We start from the raw sequence: 22,560 nt of genomic DNA, 5'->3' as shown, positions 1-22,560 counted from the left end.
ACCAAATGTTAATGTACTTTATTGATTAATGCAACTTAATTTCTTAATAAAAGGTTGATTTGTTAATGGTAATTCTTTTAAGCAATTAGCATTAGCATCATCAAGTCTTTTTGAGTTTTTATCACCGCGTCTTGTTGGCAAATGGAATATTGAGTTTGTTTTTTTTAACGCAATTTTCCTTTTTTGTTTGTCTCATGGTGGCAGAAACGAAGAGGACTAAGGAGGAGGGGGGGTGGGGGTGGTGTGGGGAGGAGGGTTTTTTGGGGGGGGGACATCACTATTGTGATGTCCGCCCACACAAGGTCCTCTCTGGTCACCTGCGTGGGTTTGGGGCAAAGTAGGATTGAAGACCCACACGCGTACACACACACACGCGTACACACACACACACACACACACACACACACACACACACAGCCAAAGGGGCTTAAAATGAAACATTTTAAATTAGTTCAAAATATCCAAAACAGCTGAGAAAAGGTCAAAGTGAGTCCACTTCTTTACACCGGGGGCAAAATACTCCCAAAGTGATCAGCTGAAGTCTTTTTATCCTAATTAACGTCGCCCCGACCCGTCAAACACGTTGGGTAAGAAAACAATGCCCACGTTGCTAATTTATGGCAAGGTTATGCTCAATGAATTGAGGGAGCCCAGCAGATTCTGTCCTCTCTGTCTCCTCCTACATCCCATCTGCCCTGTTTGTCCAGAGTGTGGGTGACTGGAGTAGCTGCAGGGGGATGAGGAATTCTTGCGGAAAATTAAGAAAACTTGTGATATAACAGCCTGAGTTGCACTTCTGCTGTTGAAGTTGACGCCGACGTCCACGGCTCCAACAGCATGACTGGTGCAACGTGAAGAGGCAGGAAAATATAGAACCGCAGAACCTCTCTGACATCAGGAAATGCCCAGGAGGGGGGGTTCAGCTTGGCAGAGCTGAGGCCAGGGAGGCGAACAGGGAGGGGAAGAGGAGCGGAGTGGGAGAGTGAGGGGTATTTATAGGGTGGTCTGTAATCTGCAGAGAAGACGGTGAAGTAACATAACCGGGTCACATCGCTGGGGGGGGGGAGATGAAGAGGAAGAGAACAATGAGAGTGTGTGTTTGTGAAACACACACTCTCTAAACCACATCCAGGAAGACGCGCTGCAGCTTCACACTCGCGCCTTCCTCGGAAGCCCACAGACAGGTTAGAAGATCGCCTCAGAATAACGACGCCGCTCCGAGGAGACGGTGCCGCGTTGCTCCGCCAGACAGACCCACGTTTCGGAAATAAATAAAGCCTCCACTCAACCGCTTATCTCCCTCCTTCTCCAGCTCTCTCCATTCTCTCTTTAACTCCTCTTTATTGTCGCCCCGCAAAGATGTAAATGCCAGCAGAACAGATGGATGGAGGGAACATCTCATCACGCTGACACCGTGTTTATGCAATCGCAAGTAAATAGAGCGCGCAAACACACTGGGCGCGCACGCTGTCCGTCCGTGCGCCGAAAGCGAGACGCCGAGGGAGATCTCTCAATCATCCAAGTGGTGCACGCATATTTGGTGTCTTCAGTGGAACCTTCTGTTCTCATCATCCCTTGTTTATGTTGGGCCCAACACACAGCCGCGCTCATATAGACGCGAGCGGACTCATTTGTTGGACGAGCAGCTGTCAGGAGGAGATGTGGGTTGTAACAGAGTGCCTCACAAATGCTAATGGCGCCTCACAGACCTGAGGAGCCCATTTGCACGCACGCAAGGACCCCTGTCGGCCATGTTTGGTTGCGCGGCGCGTCCCTGTCACAAATAGCAGACGATATCAGCCTGAGCGTGTAAATATTCATCGTTTTTCCCACCCGGCGGGATTCGGTGGCTCTGGTCGGGCCAGACGAAAGCGCGGCCCGCTCCTGGAATATCTCAGCCGAGCTTTGAGGGAAGATCCTTTTACTGCGCCCAGCACCAACAAACCCCCGGCCCCTCCCCTCCCCTCCGCCACTGCCACCCACCCGCCCAATCAAATCCTCTCTGGCAGCGCGTTGCTCCGCGTCTCTTCTGCGCTTCTTTTGTTCGACTCTCTCGGCCGCCCACACACCTACCGTCCCCCAGGCTTTTCTCTTTACACTCGCACAAATGTGCGCATTTACATTTGGCTACTTCCTATTTTATTTCAGCACTTTTCATCATCGTGGGACACTCGGAGACTCTGGACTCGTATTGAGATGAGCTTAAAAGCGTCTCCAGATACAAATGCTTGAGGTTTTTTTTGGTGTTTTACAATACAGATGTGGGGGCATCAGCCATCTGGAACCCCAAATGGAACAAAGTGTGGATGTGTGTTTTTGTGTCACGGGACTAAGAGCCAAACCAAAAATAAAGGTTTGGAGCCAGAGGCCTGTCTGGAAACCCCCTCCGGAGAGCTCCGGTTCTCAAGGGAGAGTGGGAAAACCATCCCGACGGTCATCAATCAAAACTTTAGTGACACAAATGACCAGAAACAACAGGACCTTCTCCCTTCAAGGCATTGTGTCACCTCCAACCCACGGCCGCGTCCCACCCACCTGCGCCGATGCCCCATAGGCCCTCGCCGTACGCCGCCCGACGCGATTGGTCCGCCGGGCCCGGTCGAAATCGCACTCCCCATCTCTGCTAATTGGCCCTTTGTGATTGCGCACTCTGTCGTGACGCCCGAAGAGAAAGGAACCTGAAAGCGGTTTTCATGGTGGATGGGCGAAGACTGGCAGGTCCAAGTGGGGACGTCGTATTTGGCGTCTCCAAGCACCAGATGCTCTTCCTGGGTCCATTATGACGCCTCACGGGGGATCGAGATGGTTTCGGCGTAGCAACTGCGGAGACACAAAGCGAGATGGAGACCGAGCCGAGATGGAGACTCAAACAAGATGCGCACACACACACACGCATTCATTTCCCTCGTCAAACCTTTAAACATTTGCAAAGTTGCTCCACGTTTCTGGGAGCTTTAATCTGAGGTTAGGGTCCTTGCCGCCGTGCACCTGTTTCGGCCCCTTGTGCCGAAAATGTGCCAAAGATCTGGGGAAATCCCGGCGCCACATCAATGCAAATGAAAGTATTTACCTTTTCAAGCCGTGCCTCCGCGGGCAATTGTTCGCCAGCATCTTTGAAACAGAGAGCGCGTAGGAGGACGGGTCATGAGCCAGCTCTTTGTTTGATCCAGCAGGCTCCGGCACAAGGCCGCGGCCCTCTGTTCTCAGCAGCTTCCCCTCCGTTAAACTTTGCATCTGTCTCTGTTTTGTCCCCCGTCGATCCGTTTGTGGACTTAGGAAGAAAATCATGTGGCGACCAACAGATGGCGAGGAGCGAATGAAGTCCCTCATCCAGTAGCCTTAAAATATCCCAAACCCTTCCTGTAACGGAGCCCAGCATTCAATAGGATTCTCCCCCATACTAAGCAGCCACAGACAGGTGGCGCTGTTGACGCACACTTTCCCGACGAAGAGCCACAGCTGCTGCAAACACACAAAGCCACAGCATTTAGGTATTCTGATTGGGAACATTTGTGTTTTGGCATTTATGTGACAGATTAAAAACCGGATGTTGTGACGTTTGATGGCCCCCCTCGGATGCCGGATCCCGTCAGGGCCACCGCTAACAAATGTCACCCTATCAAAGTTGCGCGTTCGTTTCCAAAGCTTTATCTTATCGTTATCACCTCGGAAAGGTTACTGACTCCAGCACTTCCAGAAATGTCAACTTCATTTAATTGTTTTAAGTAACTAACGCGGAGTCCTTAACTGTCGCGTTTGTAGACAGGAAACCTAAAAAAAGAGAGAGGAAAAATGCAAAATCCCAGCGTGGCCTCTCACCTTTTTCAGATATTGACAAAGTGACGCAGATGAGGACGACAGCGCCGTTTGTCACTTGAGTTGGGCGCCGGAGTGGGAGAGACCGCCCCGCTCACCAGCGCCCGCTGCATCCAACTTGCTCACACTCGGCTTCATTCACACACACTTCTCCCACCGGGATGGAGCCTGACCGCGCAGCGCGCACAGCCGGCGGGGGACGCGGACTCTTTTGCGCGGCGCACACGGCCGCCAGTTCACGGCGAATGTTGCCCGCTTTCGTCTGGATCGTAGCTCTGGTTTCGGGTTCGAGGAGCAGGACTTATCCACCTAACGAAGGTGAGTAGGGAGGGAGGGGGGGGGGGGGGTTGTTGTCGGAGACGCGACACCCGCGGAAGGGGAACTGCGTGCGGTCCGCGAACGCCTCAGGACGGTAGCGCATGTTTGTTCAGCTCAACACTGTTTGATTGTTTTCTGTCGTTTCTGTATCTTTTCTGTCGACAAGCCGAGAAGTTATGCCACCAAGAAGACCCCCCCCTTCTCTCTCTTTCTTACTATGGTGGTTTTTTTTGGTTTGTGGATGATAGCGCGTAAGACGCATTTAAGGGAATCGTGTGTAAAACATGGACAATAATCATCCTTTCTATAATCACTTAGATTCCAGTTTCCCATTCACGTGCATCTCGCGGTTCTTGTGCCATGAAAATGACAGCGTGATGTGATTTCAGCTTTCAGATGGTCATAATCATGGACCAGCTTCTGCCCAAACCTGACATGTTCTTTTTCGCCAAGCCCCATTTGACTGAGACGCCGGGGGCTGTTTGCCATTAAACTCACTGAATGTTTTTATGCGTGGATTGCAGTGACCCTGCTGGACACCAGGACGGCGCCAGGAGAGCTGAAATGGGCAGCCAGTCCATCTGAGGGAGGGGTGAGTGGGAGCGCTTCTTCTTCTCCTTTTCCAGGGACACAGTTTCCAACCTGTTCTCCCTTTTGGAGGACTGACTCCATCTCTCATCGCTGGTCTGGAAGCGGTGGGAGAGTCGTCCCACAGCTTCTGAGGCGCGCTGTTGTTCAGCCTGAGTGCTAATACGAGTTGTGTTGTTTGGCAGAGGAGCAGGCGAAGACCAGCTTGGTGGTGGGTGTATTTTAAGGGATTTTTTTTTTTTTTTTACTGCTGTACCGTTTCCAGCACGAATCGTGGAGATATCTCTTATCTGATCACGTCTTCTCGCATTTCTATCACGCGCGTCGGTATCTCTGTCCAACCTCCATGTTGGTTTGAAAGTTATAGTTGAGCTTGGCTCTTATTTTTTGGTGCCTGTGCTCTCATTGACTCACATGCTGCTTGATTGACAGGGTCCTGGTCTGCACTACTGAGCTTTTGATTACAAGCAGCCCTCACCACCACCTTTCAGAAACACACACACACGCGCGCACAAAGATTTGTGCTCAGTCGGGACAAGTGCACAGTTCTTCTCCTCTGACAGCTGTGATTTCTGTCTGCTGACAAAGACTCCCAAAGACGAATGGTCCTCCCGCGACATTCATTTTTTAAAACGACTTCCCCTTCCGATAAACACACGCGCTGCAGATATAAACACCCTTCCATAAGCTAAATGCATCACATTACCCACAGCGACACGCGTTGTCAGGTTATCCACACACATCGTGGGGCTCTGGGTGCTTATTCCTGCACAGATATTTATGCATAACGGGACGTTTGAGGTTAGCCTGCCAGTAAATTCTCATTTGAAGCCTAAATAATCAACACACTGATCAAATCTATATACGGCATTAAGCTTTATTATTCCTGCTACCATTTTTATCATCACCAGATCAATATATCTTTAATAAGCTCACATTGAGTAATAGAATCAGTGGTGATGACTATTGATTAGGCTTAATTAGACATCAGAAGCATGACAATGAGGCCTGAGTGAAACCCTCATGTTGTGGGACCCCACGCATGTAGCAAATCACTGGCGCGCGCACACACGCCCGGAGCTTCACACGTTCTCCCACTCTCCCTGCGTTTTTCTCCCTTTCGACACGCCACATTTAGTGTGTATGCTGCTTTCACTGGAGACGATTATTATTCAGGAGCAATAAAAAGCCAATTTGGAGTTGGGAGGGCTCAGCGGGCATTTGAAGGGTCATGGTACAAGGCAAACAGCCGGCTGTATTGAGATGGATGGAGCGCTGAAGGTTGAGGCGCCTTCACTTGTATGGAAATGGGCCTTTAAAAAACCTTGGAGTTGCAACAAATCTGAGCCTCCGTCCACTGGAGAACAGCGATGCCAGAACAAGTGTTGGCCCCTGAGCTTTCTAATAACAGCCGCTCCTGCAACCAAGATGCACTTGCTCCTGTATTTTGTTAATCATTTTATTTAAAAGGGCACATCTTTTCCTTCAGCTAAGAGAAAAACAGGGATTTTTTTACGCCGCAGTGGTGTTTTTGTGGTCAGTTCTTCTGTGTTTGTCTCTACTGGTGCCAGCGATGATGGTAAAATATGGGATTTTAGCCTTCCTGACACCATCCAGGGCCGTTCTGGTGCATTCAAGCACCCCGAGGAGCCTTGTGATGTATTCAACAGCCTGCCAAAATAACCTGTAACTTAAAAAACATTGAAACTTTCCCGTGGCTGGCCCAGTTACACCTGAGCATATTGTTCCTTTTGGTGCCAATTGTTACATTTATGTGTCAAAGTTTCCTGAAAGAAAAACCTTTGACTGAGACTGATCCAAATAATAAAGCTGCATGCGTGTTCATGGCAGTGGGAGGAGGTGAGCATCATGGACGAGAAGAACATACCCATCAGAACCTACCAGGTGTGCAACGTCTTAGAACCCAGTCAAAACAACTGGCTGAGGACGGACTGGATCCCCCGCTCTGGGGCCCAGCGGGTCTACGTGGAAGTCAAATTCACCCTAAGGGACTGTAACAGCCTGCCGGGGGTCACTGGCACCTGCAAGGTACAAAAGAAACTCGCTGTCCTCTTGAGCGCCATCAGTTTTTGCAATTAAAAGTCCTAAAGCTAAAAAAAAAGCCGCACTTCTGGAACAAATTAGTGGTTTTTCTAATTAGTTAATGGAGAGCTGTTGCTAATGCACATTTATTAGATGCTAACGTTGTCGCTTATTGAACCACACACTTCATTATCGTATTAGGAGTAAAGCTGAGTGTGAATAGACTCGGCAGCATGACTCTTCTCTTCCCGTGGCCTTGCAGGAGACGTTCAATCTTTACTACCACGAATCAAACGAAGAGAGGGAGAGCTACATCAGAGAGAGCAGCTTCATTAAGGTGGACACTGTGGCCGCAGATGAGAGCTTCACACAGGTAACTCCAAACAATCCAGGCAGGCTTTGACCGTCCTTCCTCCTCCTCTCAGGTTCATTTGCCCACATCCTTGAAATAAAAGCTCCTGTGTGTAGCTGTAAGTGGGTTTTTATATGTTTTTTAAGCTCTGTTACCTTGGAAGTCCATGCTGCTTCTCAAGGGATATTCACACATGCTTTAGCTCCTGTCCTTGGTAAACTGGGAGATGAAGAATTTGTTGGGAACCGCTCAAAGTGAACTTGTTTAGGGTCTTGAGTAATGAAAGTCTCCTTCGCTGAGGTGGACGTTGGTGACCGCATCATGAAGCTCAACACCGAAGTGCGGGACGTCAGGGTCACCACCCGGAAGGGCTTCTACCTGGCTTTCCAGGACGTGGGCGCCTGCATCGCTCTGGTCTCCGTCCGGGTCTTCTACAAAACCTGCCCGCTCACCATCCGCAACCTGGCAACCTTTCCCGACACCATCACCGGGGCTGACACCTCGTCCTTGGTGGAGATCAGAGGCTCTTGCGTCAATCAGTCAGAGGAGAGGGAGGAGCCCAAGATGTACTGCGGCGCTGACGGAGAATGGCTGGTTCCGATTGGTGGGTGCCTGTGTAACCTGGGATACCAAGAGAAAAGCGGCGCATGCCAAGGTGAGTGATGCTTTTCTCTTAAACCACCACTTGTTGGCCGTCCGCGAGATCTGGCAGAACATTTTATTAGGATTTCCCAGGTTCTGACTGTTCTTGGGACCATTTCACTGAAAAAGACAGTTATTATCTTTCTAAAGAAAGGAGAGAGAAATCTGCACACTGTTCTGCGACAGTCGACCCCGCGTGTGTTGGCAACAACACTGTTATCAAGAGCAGCACGTTAGAATTAAACCAAACAAATACATTTCATGGTTTATCTTTAGCGACAGAGTTTTTTCTAGATTTACATTCTGATGCCAAGCACACTGTTCCTTCCAGGATTGAGTTAAATTCTCCCAAAACTAAAGCTGTAAGTGCACGTACATGGAGTGCAATGCATGAAAACCTCCAACAACTGAACTTATCTGCTAGTGACAAATTTATAGTGGACATTTTTTAAGTAGCAGCAGTTGAGACGTGTGCAAAAATAACAACAGCCATCTGGACAAGAATGGCTTTCCATCACTTACCAGTCTGAGCTGACTTTATGGGACCAGACATCGGCCTGTTCACACCTCACGCCAACATGCATGTGGCATGGCTGACGTGTAAGGCGTGCATGTGAAGGTCGGCGATAGAGGGGATGGAGGTTCGTCGGAGAAAACCTGCAAAAACACGGGATGGGGACATGTTTACAGCGGCCTCACTCCCACTATTTATCACGCGCACACACACGGACACACACGCACACACAGATGGACACTGACCAATAGAAAAACAGCAGAGCGGTGCACTGATCTGCTCCCTGGCTTTTATTTATGAAGCTCCACCCCAGCAGGCTAATTGTGTAACAAAAAGTCTCATAACTCAAAGTGGGGAAAAAAGAGGTGCTAAAAGAGGGGAAAGATGGAGGGATGGACGCTAACAGAGGCTCACAGTTGGTGCCAGGTGGAGATAAAGCGGTTGCTGTGAAAAATCGAGGGCCCCGTTTGTTCTTCCTGAAAAGAGGAGGAGGGTGCAGGGTGGCCCCCGAGGCCTGAAAGATGGTCCCCCTCAACTAGATTTAGGAGGGACCCTTGACTCCTCTGAACCTCCAGCAGATGCAAAGTGCCGTCTATCTTTTCTTCCCTCCGTCTGGCCGCCGCTCTGGTCCACGTCTTCCCGCCCTTGTTGGCCGTCACCGCCGGCTGGGCTCAGCTGACTCGGCGGGAATCCACCAGAGACCCGATGAGTACAGAGGGCAGCTCTGAGCCTGCGGGAGTGGAGGGGTCCTTAGCGCTTCTGCTATGTCAGAGGGCAGTGGAGCGGAGGGAATTTCAGTGTTAGACCGGCACACATCAAATCAAAGGAATATTAGAGACGATTCCTCACACTTTCTTTTATTTGGCTTTAATGTGTTTGCTGTTGTTTTGCTAAAAAAAGAAATCATTCTGATAATTACATCATCACTTTATAAGCAATGAACCTGCAAGATTTAATATCAGAATAATGGGACGGGCCATTAAAGCTGTGTTTTCACAATACTGCCACACTGGTTGAGTCGGGTTCCTCCTGAGCCATGCGAAGACCCTCCTCGGCGGCACGTCTGTGTCGCGCTAATGTGACGCAGTTCTCGCTGTCTGGCCTACACACTCGCAGAAACGCCATCCGTGCTCCAACCCCAAGAATGACTGAATGTAAGAGGAAACGTGGATCCACCGTTTTCAAACTGGCGCCTTCGCCATCTGTGAGGGTTCAGAGCTTTGTAGTGAACTCTGGGATTAGGCCTAAGAACGATGAAAATACGACGCATGGGATGTGGCTTCTTCACAGATCCGTGACACTGTTACCACTGCCGTTAACACGTGTGTTGTGTGCTATGCTAGGCTAACACTAAGTATGCAGTAAGTTATCACAGCGCATATGCTAAAGGTTTCCGAGACGTAATTATTTTTCAAAAAGCACGTTCAGGTTCACAAGGCTTTTTGTGGAACTGTTGGCAGCTGAGTGCTGCCACTCAGCGCCCGGAATGTTTTGCTGCTGTGTAAGAAATAAAGCGGTGAAATGTGAAACGGTTCTTTCCAGCATCAGCAGGAGTCATGAGGATGGGGAGGATGAGACGAGCACGGGATTAGATGTTGAATGGGGTGAGAGGAGGAATGAAAGAAGGCCACTGACAGCAGGGCCGCCCCTCCCCCCGCCGAGGAACGGGGGTGTTATAGGGTGTAAAGAGGAAGACTAGAGGTGAACAAGAGGGGACTCCCCGTCTTTTCCAAAGCGGCGGTTAAGACCGAGGTCACGACCGAGCCCGATGAAGACGTCAAAAAATCTGACTGACAGACACGTGAGCCGGGTTCAGCGGAGTGCAGGGTCGCGACCGTGGGAGATGAAGACGTCAAAAGTTTGACAGCTGCGATTCGTCTGGGAGGGTCGGAAACGAGGGAGGTGGGACAAAAGGCAGAAAGAGGAGAAACAACAGAGAGAATGAGAGACGTGAACGCACGGAGAGGCGCCGAAAGAGGAGCCTCCTGCGTTTTGTTTCACCGTCTCTCCACCGGCCTCCTTTTTCCTGTTCTCACTGCCTGGGAGGGACGGAATGTGTGTGTGTGTGTGTGTGTGTGCGCGTTCCTCCGAGTCCAGAGAGATTTCATGCTCGTGCTTCTTTCAAACGCACCTGCAGGGTCTCATCGACAGCAGAGTGGTTTTTTGGACGGGAGCAGCGAAGAGACGGAGACGAGAGAAAAGCAGCCGCAACGGAGAGAGAGAGAGACGGCAGAAAGAGTTCATAATCACTCCGTTCAGCCCCCCTAATTATTGCATCGCGTTCCTGGACTCTGGTTCTGTTGGACTGCTGACTGTGTGTGTGTGTGTGTGTGTGTGTGTGTGTGTACTGTATCCCCCCCCTTCCCTCAGCTGGACGACTGCCCGGGAATGCTTACAGAGGAGAGTGCGGGAGGAGTGTGTCGGTGCGAGCGTGCATGTGTGTTTGTGTGCGGGCACGGAAGGTGACAGTGCAGGGGGTGAGTGAAGAAGAAGAAAAGCTGAGCCCACGTGGGGGAAATGGTTTACATTCCTCTGTAACAGTCAAAGTGGGTTTTTGTGTGTGTGTGTCGTTTTTGCGCCGAAGTGGGGACGTTTTTCTTCTGAAGTGGCGTTTATTTTGGCTGGTCCTCACAACTTCAAAGGACTCTTTTAAGGGTGAGGTTAGACTTGGGTTAAGGTAAAGGTTAGTTCAGTTGGGATTGTTAGTGTTAGAGTAGGGAGCTGGGTAATGTAGTTTGTCTATAAATATCCCCACAAAGATAGAAATACTGGGACGTGTGTATGTGTGTGTGCAGGTTTTCCTTAATATAGCCGAGGTTTTCCAGCTCCACCAGTCTGTCTGTAGCTCTCCCTCCGTCTGTCTCGTTCTCATTAGCCCTCCTTTCTCTTCTCTGCCTTTTTTCCCTCATCCACGGTCAGGGGTGAGGTGGCGGCGGCGGCGTTGGCGGGGAGGGGTCTGTGCTGTTCCTGGTAGCGGTGGTAGGGGGGTGATCCGGGTGTGACTGGGAGGAGGGCTATTGTTGCGGAGCTGCATTCACATGCTAATCCCAGGGCAGACACACGCGAATCCGCGCACATTTCTCTCCCAGCCAGCACTTTTTTGTGAATATTGAAATGAGAGCAAACGTCAGTGTTTAAATTCCTCAGCTCTCTAAAGAGCGGCGAGCGGATCCGCACGGGATTTAAGACCGAGTCCTAAAGGGACGCGACATCGACGGGTATTCAGCAGACAAACAGTGGGGGGAAAGGCAAGAATCGCATCTTATCTGCAGCAGCTGTAATTAAGAGGGCACGACCCCTGTGATTAACAGTGTCCCGCCTTCTCATGCGGCCGTCTATCAATCCGTCCGCCCGTCTGTCAATCTGCTCCTCCCTCCGTCCATCCGTCACATTGACAGGCGTCGGGCCGGAGCAGTCAGGGGTGCTTCCTGCATCTGCAGGGAAGTAACAAGAGATGATGACAGATAACACAGGGGTCAAGGAGAGAAGACAAGCGCGCGCACGCACGCGCGCGCGCACGTGCACTTACAGTGTGCCGACTCGGCTCTTAGAGGATGAAACACAGGCTTCATTTGCATTTGAGGTAGCAGAGGAATGCATATGCAAATGTCGACAATGCTGATAGTAATCAAAGGGCACCTTCTCCCACTCTTCCGTCTCCCTTTTCACCTCTTTATCTCTCGCTCCCCGCCAGTCTTGTGCCTCTCCGATTCATCCTTCCGCGCCCCCACATTTGCTCTCGTCTCCAGCGGCGGGATTCCAGGCGATCGTCTCCGCAGCCAAGCTGCGAAATGTGAACAAGCGACACAAACAAGCGCCCCCCCCCATGTTCACCGCCGTTTGCTGGGATGATCCAGCGTAGGGGTTAATGTCGGGTTAATGATACCCTCATGAGCTCCCATCCCAGGTCGTCAGCGCTCAACCCCCCCCCCCCCCCCCCCCAATGAAATTCAACAATAAAAAAGGCACCAAAGGCTACAGCCAGCAGAAAGAATAGACATGAGGGGCTGCAGAGGGAAGTTTATGGTCGGGATACTTGCTCCTTTCTTTCCCTCAGAGGATTGGATGGGATGGAGACAAAGCCCCCCCCCCCCCCCCCCCCCCCTCCCCAGTTGTATTTATCTGTTAAAGCATTGGCCAGTCAAAAGCTGCTCCTTGTCCTTCAGCCTTTATTATCCATGAACGGCCCAAAACAAAACAAGTTCACGAGGACACACAAGTACTTTGACTTGACATCAGGTGAGGAGAGGAAGACGAGAACGCGCTCTAAAGAAAAGGAGAAATCCCGTCCTGCTGTCCTGTCCTCCTCACAAAGTTCCCGTGGTCGTCGTTATCTTGCTATTGAGCTCGCTGGCTCTTAAGTTCCTGAGAGGAGAAGGATACAAAGAGACACGCCATGAGCAAGGGAGCTATCCAAGACACAACGTCCCGTAGCCAGAGGTCGAGGAGGAAGCACGCTGGGAGCGAAGGAGGGAAACGGTGAAAAATGTGAAAGGCAGGGCAGATGAATGGGTGAAAGAGTCCCTGAATGGAGGCTCGCACAGATGGGGAAGGATGGTCGGTGTGAGGAGATTACAGAGGAGACTTCCTCCCTCTCATCTACTGATGAGTGTCATAAACCTCCCTGACACACACACACACACTCATACACACACACCAGTCATCATCCCCTCATTCTTATCCACTCCCACTGGGATGGCTTCATCTCCTCAAAATCGTGAAAGAGTTGAAAACAGAACCAGGAAAGGTGATGGGATGGCGGAACGGGCATGAATAGAGTGTGATGAGAGGCAAGAAGGTGTTTAAAAGACGATCACAGCTGAGACAAATGAAGGATTTCCTCCTGGAACCACGTGGCTCACCAGCCGACCGCACTCCGCCGTCTCCGCCGCTCCGCCGGTGGATGTCTCGCAGTATAATTATGCTCTCATTTATCGCATTGTTCTTCTGTCAATGCACAAATTCCTCAGTGTACCAAGAGAGGGTTTCTCTCCCCCTCCACTCCCCCTCCGCGCCTCTCACTCACCCCCCTTTCTCTCTTCTCCTCCACGTTATTACATTTAAATGTCAATTACCGTATATTTGCGTGGGCCGCCTGCAGCGGGCAGTTTGCTGTGGTCGCTTTCTGCGTGTGTTGGCGAGTGGGAGTGCATCAATAAGTGTTCTTGTAAGGTGGTTCTGTCTTTCTTTTGGGGGGAGGTTGCTCATCAAACTCGGAGATAAAAGAAAGCGAGCGCTCCCTCCCCCACCCCCCTCCCCCTCCGCTCTGTATCTATTTCTCGTTGCCTTATCTTTTCGATTCGCCGGCAGTCCATGGATTGATTTTCTTTTTGTCCGAGCTGTCGATATGGGAGTCAACAAAGAGTATAAAAAGAGCGAGAGGGGTCGCTCGGACTTAAGTCGGCGCTGACTTAATTGATGCAGAGGATTCACATGATAAGAACCTTCAATCAGCAGAATTACCTCTTTTGTGGTCATGTGCGTGCTTTATTTAGTTGCTTTTACTAATCAGGTTGTAATCAAGCCATGCAAAGAATATACCATGAATATACCATGCCGAATATAATGTTTGAAACACTTAAATATCAGGTTACTTCAAGGTTCACACACATTTCTTTTGCACATTTTATTATTTTGCACCTTCTTAAAGGGTCTGAATGCTGACTTCTCCTCTTCCTCTGTCCCCTCCGCAGCCTGCCCCTCAGGTTTCTACAAGGCCAGGTCCTCCGAGGCGGCCTGTTCCAAATGTCCTCCGCACAGCCACTCGCTCAGAGACGGGGCCACCGCCTGCGAGTGCCATTCTGGATTCTTCCGCGCTGACTCTGACCCTCCCTCCATGTCCTGCACCCGTAAGGACACACGCACGCACAATGGGCCCCTGCCTGCCCAGCGGTGGCGGCGATAATATTTTTGTGCGCTGCCGGCAAACAGGGGTTACGGAGAAAGCGCCGTCATTGTCTCCGGCGTTTTGCTATCTCAGCGAAACAGAGGGAGTCACAAACTTGTCTGAATGCCACCTCTGTTTCACCATCCCATTATTTGTGACTCAGCCTCCATCGACATCCTGTCAGGGAGCGATAACCGAAGACGTTGAGAAGTGAATAAATGTTTCTATCTCTCTCGTTCTCTGAGCGAGCCCCATGTGACAGACTCAGGGACCCGTCTGTCATAAACGTAATTACATCTATATACAGCGCATAGTTTCTTTAGCCTGGGAAAAGGAAAAAAAACACATGTGTAAAGTTACTCTGTGATGCACATGGAGAGAGAAAGAAAAGAAATTCACCGCATGCAAAAACAGCCGGCCCATCAAAAGCGTCTGTGAACGGCCTGGTTTCCAGTCTGATGCCAGATGTCTACATTTAGCCTCTGGCAGTAACCTCCCTTCACCGTACAGCCTCTATACTTCCACTTTTGTTATGCGCAGCATATAATATAAAGCTTGGTTATGCGTTTTATTCTCCCCAGAGCCTCCGTCGGCCCCACAGCAGCTCATCTCCGCCGTGAACGAGACTTCTGTGGTTTTGGAGTGGGCCCCCCCTCGCCGTCTGGGAGGTCGCAGCGACACCACTTACAGTCTGGAGTGCCTCATCTGTCAAACAGGGAGCTGGAACCAGAACCCCGGAAAAGGCCTGAAGAATCGCAGCGTTTCCCAGCCTGACACCCAGCGCGTGGGCCCGGAGATGCAGTCAGACCAGGGGATTGTGGGAACTGGAGTCCAGTCAGGTAAAGCGGTCTTCCAGAGCAGGGGAACGCCTGGAGAGTATCCCAGACTGGGCCCAGATTCTGTCTCCCAACTCTGCCTGCCCTGCGGCGCGGACGTGCTCTTCTCTCCCGGCCAGACCGGCCTGAAGACCACCAAAGTCGTCGTGAGCGAGCTGAGGGCGCACACGCACTACACGTTCACCGTCCACGCACGCAACGGAGTGTCTCAGGCCGGCGGCGCGGGGGCATCCCAGAGCGCAGCCGTCACCGTCACCACCAACCAAGCGGGTCAGAAGCGTGATTGATGTGTTTGTAGAGATGATGGCCCGTGATTACACTGTGGCAATAATGATGTGTTTGGAGATCTTTGAGTGGGTCGTTAAGATGAATTCCCTCCCGAAGCCACAGCAAAGCTCAAATTCATCCAGAGTTTGGGCGCTGCAAACAAAACATACTGGTCGAGTATTCGCATCCCCTCCCAGTTGCTCTCCATATGCTTTCGAACCATTGTTTCCAGTCCTCTGCTCATTTTAACACGACTAAATTGATGTTTGGCAATTATAGAAACTTGACAGGAGAAGTTGAGAAGCACTTCTCTTCTCCAGCGAAGCCTTCATCGGCGAGAAACAAAGCCCCGCGACACGTTTTGTCAGTCAGCATCTTACTATCGCTGTCATAGCTGCCATATTTATGACTCCGTCCTCCTCCACCCAAACCAGAGCTGAATTAATTACAGCGCCGTTGTCAAGAGAATGTCACAAAGCATCTGAGTAAAATGTAAATCAGCGACTTAAATACAAACAGGCGAAGCCGGTGGAGGGGAACGGAGGCATGGCCGTCGCATGTTCCGGCACTGCGTAGCAACACACTAGCAGGAGGGCGGGTTTTGGTTCTCCCGGTTCGGCTTTAGGCCACAGCGGCGTTCAAAGACGGAAGGAAAAGAAAAAAAGATTTTTATGGCGTGTTTCATTTTAGTTTAGGTGTCGGCTGGTGCGCAGCGCCCCCGCACATGCTCCATTAGTTTCCCTCTCCCACGTTGTTAAATCGCCAGCGTCGCCGCTGTGAGCCCGTGGCGGCGTTTTTAGAAAAAAAAAAACTGCACACCTGCTTAGTTTCAGCCCCCCGGGAAATAAGTCGTGCACAACATGAGAAGCGCCTGGGATCGTCCAGGTGTCATGTGACCTCAGCTATGGAAGAGGACAAATGGCACAAAGGGGTGGAAAAAAAACCCGGTTGTTTGCAGCGCGACCAAACTCAACCGCTACTTTATATCTAATTCTTGTTTTTCTTTATTGCGCTGAAATTATTACTTAGTGTGTAAATTGGGTGTCCATGGAAACCAAAGCCATGCGTATTTTAGTTGGAGTGATTGATTAAGAGACACAAGGGAAACTGGTTTTACTGTTTTTCTGATTTTTCTGAGGATGTCGGACATATGAAGCACTTTATATTCATTATTGTGGATTTTCTTAGTCGATTAACCTCAATGCGCATGAATGATTTGATCGATATTCTTTATCGGAAGAATTTAAGGGTTTTTGTGACCTTAATTTATGTATTAATCCTCAAAGTTGTGCCACTATCACAAAATCATCTCTCATCTCCCCTCAGCTCCCTCCCCAGTCTCCTCCATCCAAGTCACAGATGTCACCAGGCACAGTCTGTCGTTGGCGTGGCAACAGCCGGATCGACCCAACGGGGTCATCCTGGAATACGAGGTCAAGTTCTATGAAAAGGTGAGCCCCTCCCCCGACCCCACCCTGCAGGTGAATCCCGACTTCTTGAAGCGTTTGACTCTGTTCGCTTTTCCCGTCTGATCAGGATCAGAAGGAACGAGCTTATCGCATAATGAGAACCTTCTCCCGCGGCGCCGATGTCGCGGGCCTCAGCCCTCTGACCGTGTACGTGTTCCACGTGCGCGCCCGCACGGCGGCCGGCTACGGCGACTTCAGCGCCCCCTTCGAGTTCGCCACCAACTCGGGTATGGCAGCAGGAGATCACAGTCGCCGCCGCGGCGCCGTTCGCCGCAGCGCTGTTGGCAACATTGTGATTCTGGATTTTGCCATCTGACCCCGGCAGATCCCTTCCCTCTGATCGGCGAAGGAGTCAACTCAGCCTTCCTGCTTCTGTCTGTCAGCGGGGTCGGAATTTTACTGCTGATATCTGCCGCCGTCTTCATCATCAGCCGCAGGTACACACACACACACACATCTAGGCTTGTTTACTAGTTTCCCATCAGTGATGGGAACACGGGCGCGCTGCCTCTACCTTAAATACAGCTTTTAATCTGTCCCCAGCCTGCAGAAATAACACCCTCACAACTCCCCTGCTATTGTGCGGCTAAATAATGTGTGTGTTACCTGGAGCTTTTAAAGGGGATTAGAGTGGAGACAGTGATAATCCCTTTGTCCCTGACTTGTCATTACTGTCTCTTCAGCGCAGCTTGTGTGTCAGCATCCGGTAGCGCTCAGACCCCACGCGCACGCCGGCGTCCGAGCGCGCACGAGCGCACACCTGCTTGCACACAAAGCTGTTTCTGACAGTTTCTTTGTTTAACGGAAAACGCCTTTTATCTTGCACTACCTGCGGCACTGCCCCCCCCCCCCCTCCACCCCTATCCACCACCACCACCACCCCCCCCAAACGCTTTCATCTGCTCGCTCCGTGTGTCTCTCTCTCCTGCAGCCCGCCACTCTCTGTTCTCATTGTTTCCCACTTTTAATGCTGCAGCTACGGAGAAGAATGCGCAGTCCGACTTAGGAAAAACACCGACGTGTATCTCATTAAAAGAACTCACCTGACGTCATCTGGCGGGTTCCTCTGTTTCCCTGCGTGTCGAACCTCCACCATCTTCTTTTTGTCTCATCAGGAGAAGCAAGTACAGTAAAACAAAGCAGGAATCAGAGGAGGAGAAGCATCTCAACCCAGGTAGACACACAGGCACAAGCACACGCACATTCAGCATACATACATGCTCATAAATAAGAGAGTGGTTTTTTTTTTTAAATCTTTAATCCGACCGAGGGCGTCGTGCACCTTCTGCCAAACACACTGACATGACAAATGCAGCAGTTATGCAATTCCGGTTTCTCATCCGTCTTCCTTCTCTCCCCCCCCTCGCGCTCGCCTTCCACCTCTACGGCAGGAGTCAAAATCTATGTGGATCCATTCACCTACGAGGACCCCGATCAAGCCATCCATGAATTCGCCAAGGAGATTGATGTCAGCAGTATTCACATTGAGAGGGTTATTGGCATGGGTAAGCATGGCACGAAGGCACGCTAGCCCACACACACTTTGAAACACACACACACCTACAAGGTGCTGACTTGACTCTTCCCTGTATGTGTGTAGGAGAGTTCGGGGAGGTTTGCAGCGGTCGGCTGCGCGTTCAGGGCAAGAGGGAGATCTATGTGGCCATCAAGAGTCTGAAGGCGGGCTACTCTGACAAGCAGAGGCGGGACTTCCTGTCCGAGGCGTCCATCATGGGGCAGTTCGACCATCCCAACATCATCAGGCTGGAGGGCGTGGTCACCAGATGTGAGTGTTCCAAACCGCCGAGAGGAGCGTGTGGATTTTCTAGGTTTTGCTTTGGTCTAATTTCCTTATCTCATCAGGTAAACCACTGATGATCATCACAGAATACATGGAAAATGGATCCCTGGATGCTTTTCTTCGAGTTAGTACACATTAGTGCTGCATTTGTACCGTTAAATAGCAGTTTTAAATTTGTAGATACCACAGACAGAAGGGCAAGCTCCAAATATAAGTGTACTCTGCATACATTCTCACAGAGTTTATATCAAAAGAAACACATAAAAAGAATCAAACAATTTTGCAACACACTGTAAATATGATAGCACTTTTACATATTTAAGCTTGGATGCCCCTACTGGACACATAGGGCACTGCAAGCTCTATTTTTCTAAGAGTACCTACCAAATTACATCACTTCCAACCCATTAGATGAAGAAGCATAGTCTGGTACCACCAGTGTGAAGACAGGTGATGCTGTAGGAACTACTGGTTCGGTTCATTAGTCTCGTACATAAAACGTAAATGCCAAAGGAAACTTTCTCGCTTCTTTTGGTCAGCTACAGTAGCAGATGTTATCGGCCGTTAACGCTCGTCTGTCTCCGCCATCAACGTTCCAGAAACACGACGGCCAGTTCACGGTGATCCAGCTGGTGGGCATGCTGCGCGGCATCGCCTCGGGTATGAAGTACCTGTCAGACATGAGCTACGTGCACAGAGACCTGGCGGCGCGCAACATCCTGGTCAACAGCAACCTGGTGTGCAAGGTGTCCGACTTTGGCCTGAGCCGGGTCCTGGAGGACGACCCAGAGGCGGCCTACACCACGAGAGTAAGACAGTCCCCAGAACCATTCGAATACCATCAGTGTTTAGATCTTTCAATATCAACTGCATGTGGTGTTGATTCAACATTTAGGAGAACACCGGAACTTATCTTTCACCTGGAGGGAAGATTCCCATCAGGTGGACGGCTCCGGAGGCCATCGCCTACAGGAAGTTCACCACGGCCAGCGATGTGTGGAGCTACGGCATCGTCATGTGGGAGGTGGTTTCGTACGGAGAGAGACCCTACTGGGACATGAACAACCAAGATGTGAGTCAGTGCAATAACCTCCAGAAATCCTGTTGCCTTGGAGACAACAGAACATCCTGATAAATAATAATCTTCATTTACATGGAACTTTACAGTCCTGATTGTGCATCATCATCTATGCTGACGATGCAGTCCGATTAGCCTAATTACTCATTAAATAGATGTTTACACGTGTAGTATTAATATTGATTGTAATAATGAATACAGATTTACATACTAACTAATTAACTTACTTATTCAAAACCATAAAATAATTTCCCCTAAATTATACTTGACTGCATATTGTGATATTTTAATTCAAAGTTTCTTTATCCATTTTCTATTAGCCTGAATATTAAATGTGCAGAAATCTAAAGTGTCTGCTGTTACATTTAATTCTGGCCCTGAATGTTTGACCCCTGTGACCCCCCCCCCCCCCCCCTCCCTTGGAGAAAATCTCTTTTTCACCCTAATTAGGGTGCAGGGTGTGTTCCTGCTGGGGTGGACTCCCAGCTGGGGTCATCCTCACAGGTCTTGGAGCATCTTTATTGACCTCCCTGCTTCTGATTCAGGTGATCAAGGCCATGGAAGAGGGCTACCGCCTGCCCGCTCCCATGGACTGTCCGCTGGTGCTGCACCAGTTAATGCTGGATTGCTGGGAGAGAGAGCGAGCAGAGAGGCCCACCTTCAGCCAGATACTCAACATGCTAGACAAACTCATCCGTAACCCTGGAACTCTGCGGCGCACTGGAGGAGACAGGTACGCCCGCTCCGTGTGCGTGGATAATGGCTCCTAAATCCCACTAAAACAGAAGCAGACGTGATCCTCCTGATTAACACGTCTGCGCGGTGTCTTCACTTATGAGTCCATACTTGTTGCTGACACTGCTCTTTCCCGCCGGTCCCAGGCCCACAGGCACCATACTGGAGACGGGGGTGGGTCCAGAGGTGTGCGTGTCAGTGGTGCCGCAGGTGTGCGTGCCGGAGTGGTCGGTGTGTCTGTGGCTGCAGTCTGTGGGGCTGGAGAGGTACCGGGACACACTGACGGCGGCGGGATACACCAGCCTGGAAAGTCTCCTGACTCTCACACACCAGTGAGTTCACCCACACACACACACACACACACACACTGAACTTCATCTGTCAGTGCTCTCAAGCACATGATACAGTGGATTCGTCCTCTCTGGGAAAGTGGTCAAACACGAGGCGGCCCACAGATCGGCAGACAGCCCTCGCACGCTTGCACGGCACTTTGTCACCGTGCACGGTGATTTCGAGACATTGCGCAATGATCCAATAAAAACCCCGAAACATTTACACTCCATCAAGTTGTCGACAAGTTGCCCTGCGGGGTTTTTGCACCACGCAATTACCTTAACGTGTGGATGTAGCCCAACCCCCCCCCCCCCCTCCGACTAGTGAGTAATGAGGCAGCTTTTTGTGAAATCCTCCCTTAATTAAAGAGAGCCGTAGCCCTGGTCAAGCTTCACACCTAAACTTCTAACTTTAATAAATGAGGCCTTGAAACATCCTCATGTTTTTGTAAGTGTGATTGGATGATTAAACTCTGCTTTACCTTGAATAACTGTGGGGTTTATTTGTACAAAGGCACTAAATGTGTCCTTTTGTCCACATTCGGCTCGATTACAATGGTTACAATCGGGTGGTTATTGTCAGCTGGCGGGTAAATGGACCCACAAGTGTCCTTGAAACGAGTGGTTTGCCTGCTGAACGGGCTCCAGCTCCTTTTCCGTCAGATGTCTTTATGAGATCTTTCTTTTTTTTGCACCCACAGTGAGATGGACAGACTCGGGATCCTCACAGCATCACACCAGGACATAATAACGGCGAGCTTACAGCAAGAAATGTTGTCACAGATGCAGCACATGCAACACACGATGGTCCCGGTGTGAGTCGGGACAGGGACGGACACGTGTCCCCGACAAGAGTTTTCATTTACCTCATCTGTGCACTTTAGAGGGACTTTGACCGGTGGGACGGAGCGGCGAGCGCCAGAGAGAAGCAGCACTTTTGCCAACTCTCATCCTGTGGAATTTTCTAATAAAAAAAAGAGACAAAATGCAAAAAAAAAAAAGAATGGACACGGACACAGATCGCTCCCAGCTCCATCCTCTAATTTGTCAATATTTCATCATGTGTTTCGTGAAGGCTGCAGATGCTGAATGGCTTTCAACATTCCTTTTGGCTGCTTTGGGCTTGGACTTGACTTGAATAATGTGTTTTGTGTTCTGGTCCTATGCATGCACGAGTGTGTGTGTGTGCGTGTGTGGGTGTGCATCATGTGAATGCATAGAATCCGGCGTTCACCCCCCCCCCAGGTATCGGTTTTATCTGAATATCCTAAATATGCAAAGCAACCCGTGAGAATTGGACAGAATGTATCATCACGAGCTCACGCTGACAAACTATATGATTTGTTTGGCTTTTATTTTTGTCCTTTTACATTTTCAAATGTATCAATGTTTTCTGTCGGTTAGACATAGAGATGTAGATCATGGTTCATATGAATTGTAAGTGTCTCTTATTTGATGCTAAGCATTAGCTAAGTGATCTGTTTATTTATGGTCCTTTTTATTATCTAGTTTGTACATTGTAAAATAGAACCAGGAAGGAAGAATTGTAATGGCCCCCACAATGCATTGCAATAAATCCCAAATGCGACTCCAGCGGCAGTGGAAGGTGTTCAAATAAGCCGCGCACGCCGGGATGCAGATGGCGTCTAAAGCATTCCCTATTTTTGGCATCTGACTGTGGCTGGAAAGAGGAAGGTCTGGGAATGTTGAGTCAGAGGTGGCGGAAAGATGGAAAACAGAGGCGCCGCCGGCGTGATCACGCGCGGCTTTTGGTCCGACTCAAACCGGAGAAAACAGTGTGTGCGTGTGTGCGTTTTTGTGCCTTTGGTGGAGTAGCTTGGAGTAAATATATGGCATCAGCAGACATCTGTCTCCCCACACA

The 22,560-nt window shown here is 50.2% G+C and overlaps 1 protein-coding gene and 1 long non-coding RNA gene across 2 annotated transcripts; one reads left to right on the top strand and one right to left on the bottom strand.

Annotated features, from left to right (window-relative positions):
* Positions 1 to 2,017: 2,017 nt before the first annotated feature.
* LOC115248032 (uncharacterized) lies at positions 2,018 to 3,948 on the bottom strand. The gene is made up of 3 exons (XR_003887062.1): positions 3,820 to 3,948; positions 3,071 to 3,462; positions 2,018 to 2,820 (listed from the first exon to the last, which is right to left on the bottom strand). It is a non-coding gene; the product is annotated as an uncharacterized lncRNA (long non-coding RNA).
* LOC101071166 (ephrin type-A receptor 4-like) lies at positions 3,862 to 22,438 on the top strand. The gene is made up of 19 exons (XM_011616531.2): positions 3,862 to 4,134; positions 4,659 to 4,726; positions 6,574 to 6,771; positions 7,028 to 7,138; positions 7,418 to 7,772; positions 13,967 to 14,122; positions 14,742 to 15,266; positions 16,590 to 16,714; positions 16,800 to 16,959; positions 17,058 to 17,169; positions 17,848 to 17,906; positions 18,124 to 18,237; positions 18,333 to 18,518; positions 18,596 to 18,657; positions 19,133 to 19,342; positions 19,429 to 19,605; positions 20,157 to 20,344; positions 20,493 to 20,678; positions 21,380 to 22,438. The coding sequence occupies exons 1-19, from the start codon at positions 3,978 to 3,980 to the stop codon at positions 21,495 to 21,497; spliced, it is 3,267 nt and encodes a 1,088-aa protein (XP_011614833.1). The 5' UTR covers positions 3,862 to 3,977; the 3' UTR covers positions 21,498 to 22,438.
* The last annotated feature ends 122 nt before the right edge of the window (positions 22,439 to 22,560 follow it).

Source organism: Takifugu rubripes, chromosome 22 (genome assembly GCF_901000725.2).
Source record: "Takifugu rubripes chromosome 22, fTakRub1.2, whole genome shotgun sequence".
NCBI classification, from domain to species: domain Eukaryota; kingdom Metazoa; phylum Chordata; class Actinopteri; order Tetraodontiformes; family Tetraodontidae; genus Takifugu; species Takifugu rubripes.
Note: the sequence above shows the minus strand (reverse complement) of the source record. Positions and strands in the feature narration are given on the sequence as shown.

Excerpts from the sequence above, each read along its gene's own strand:
- LOC101071166 (XM_011616531.2), top strand. The coding sequence starts at position 3,978 with ATGGAGCCTGACCGCGCAGCGCGCACAGCCGGCGGGGGACGCGGACTC. Across the intron at positions 15,267-16,589 it reads CGTCACCACCAACCAAGCGG|CTCCCTCCCCAGTCTCCTCC; the intron begins GTCAGAAGCGTG and ends ATCTCCCCTCAG. Across the intron at positions 19,343-19,428 it reads AGGCGGCCTACACCACGAGA|GAGAACACCGGAACTTATCT; the intron begins GTAAGACAGTCC and ends TTCAACATTTAG.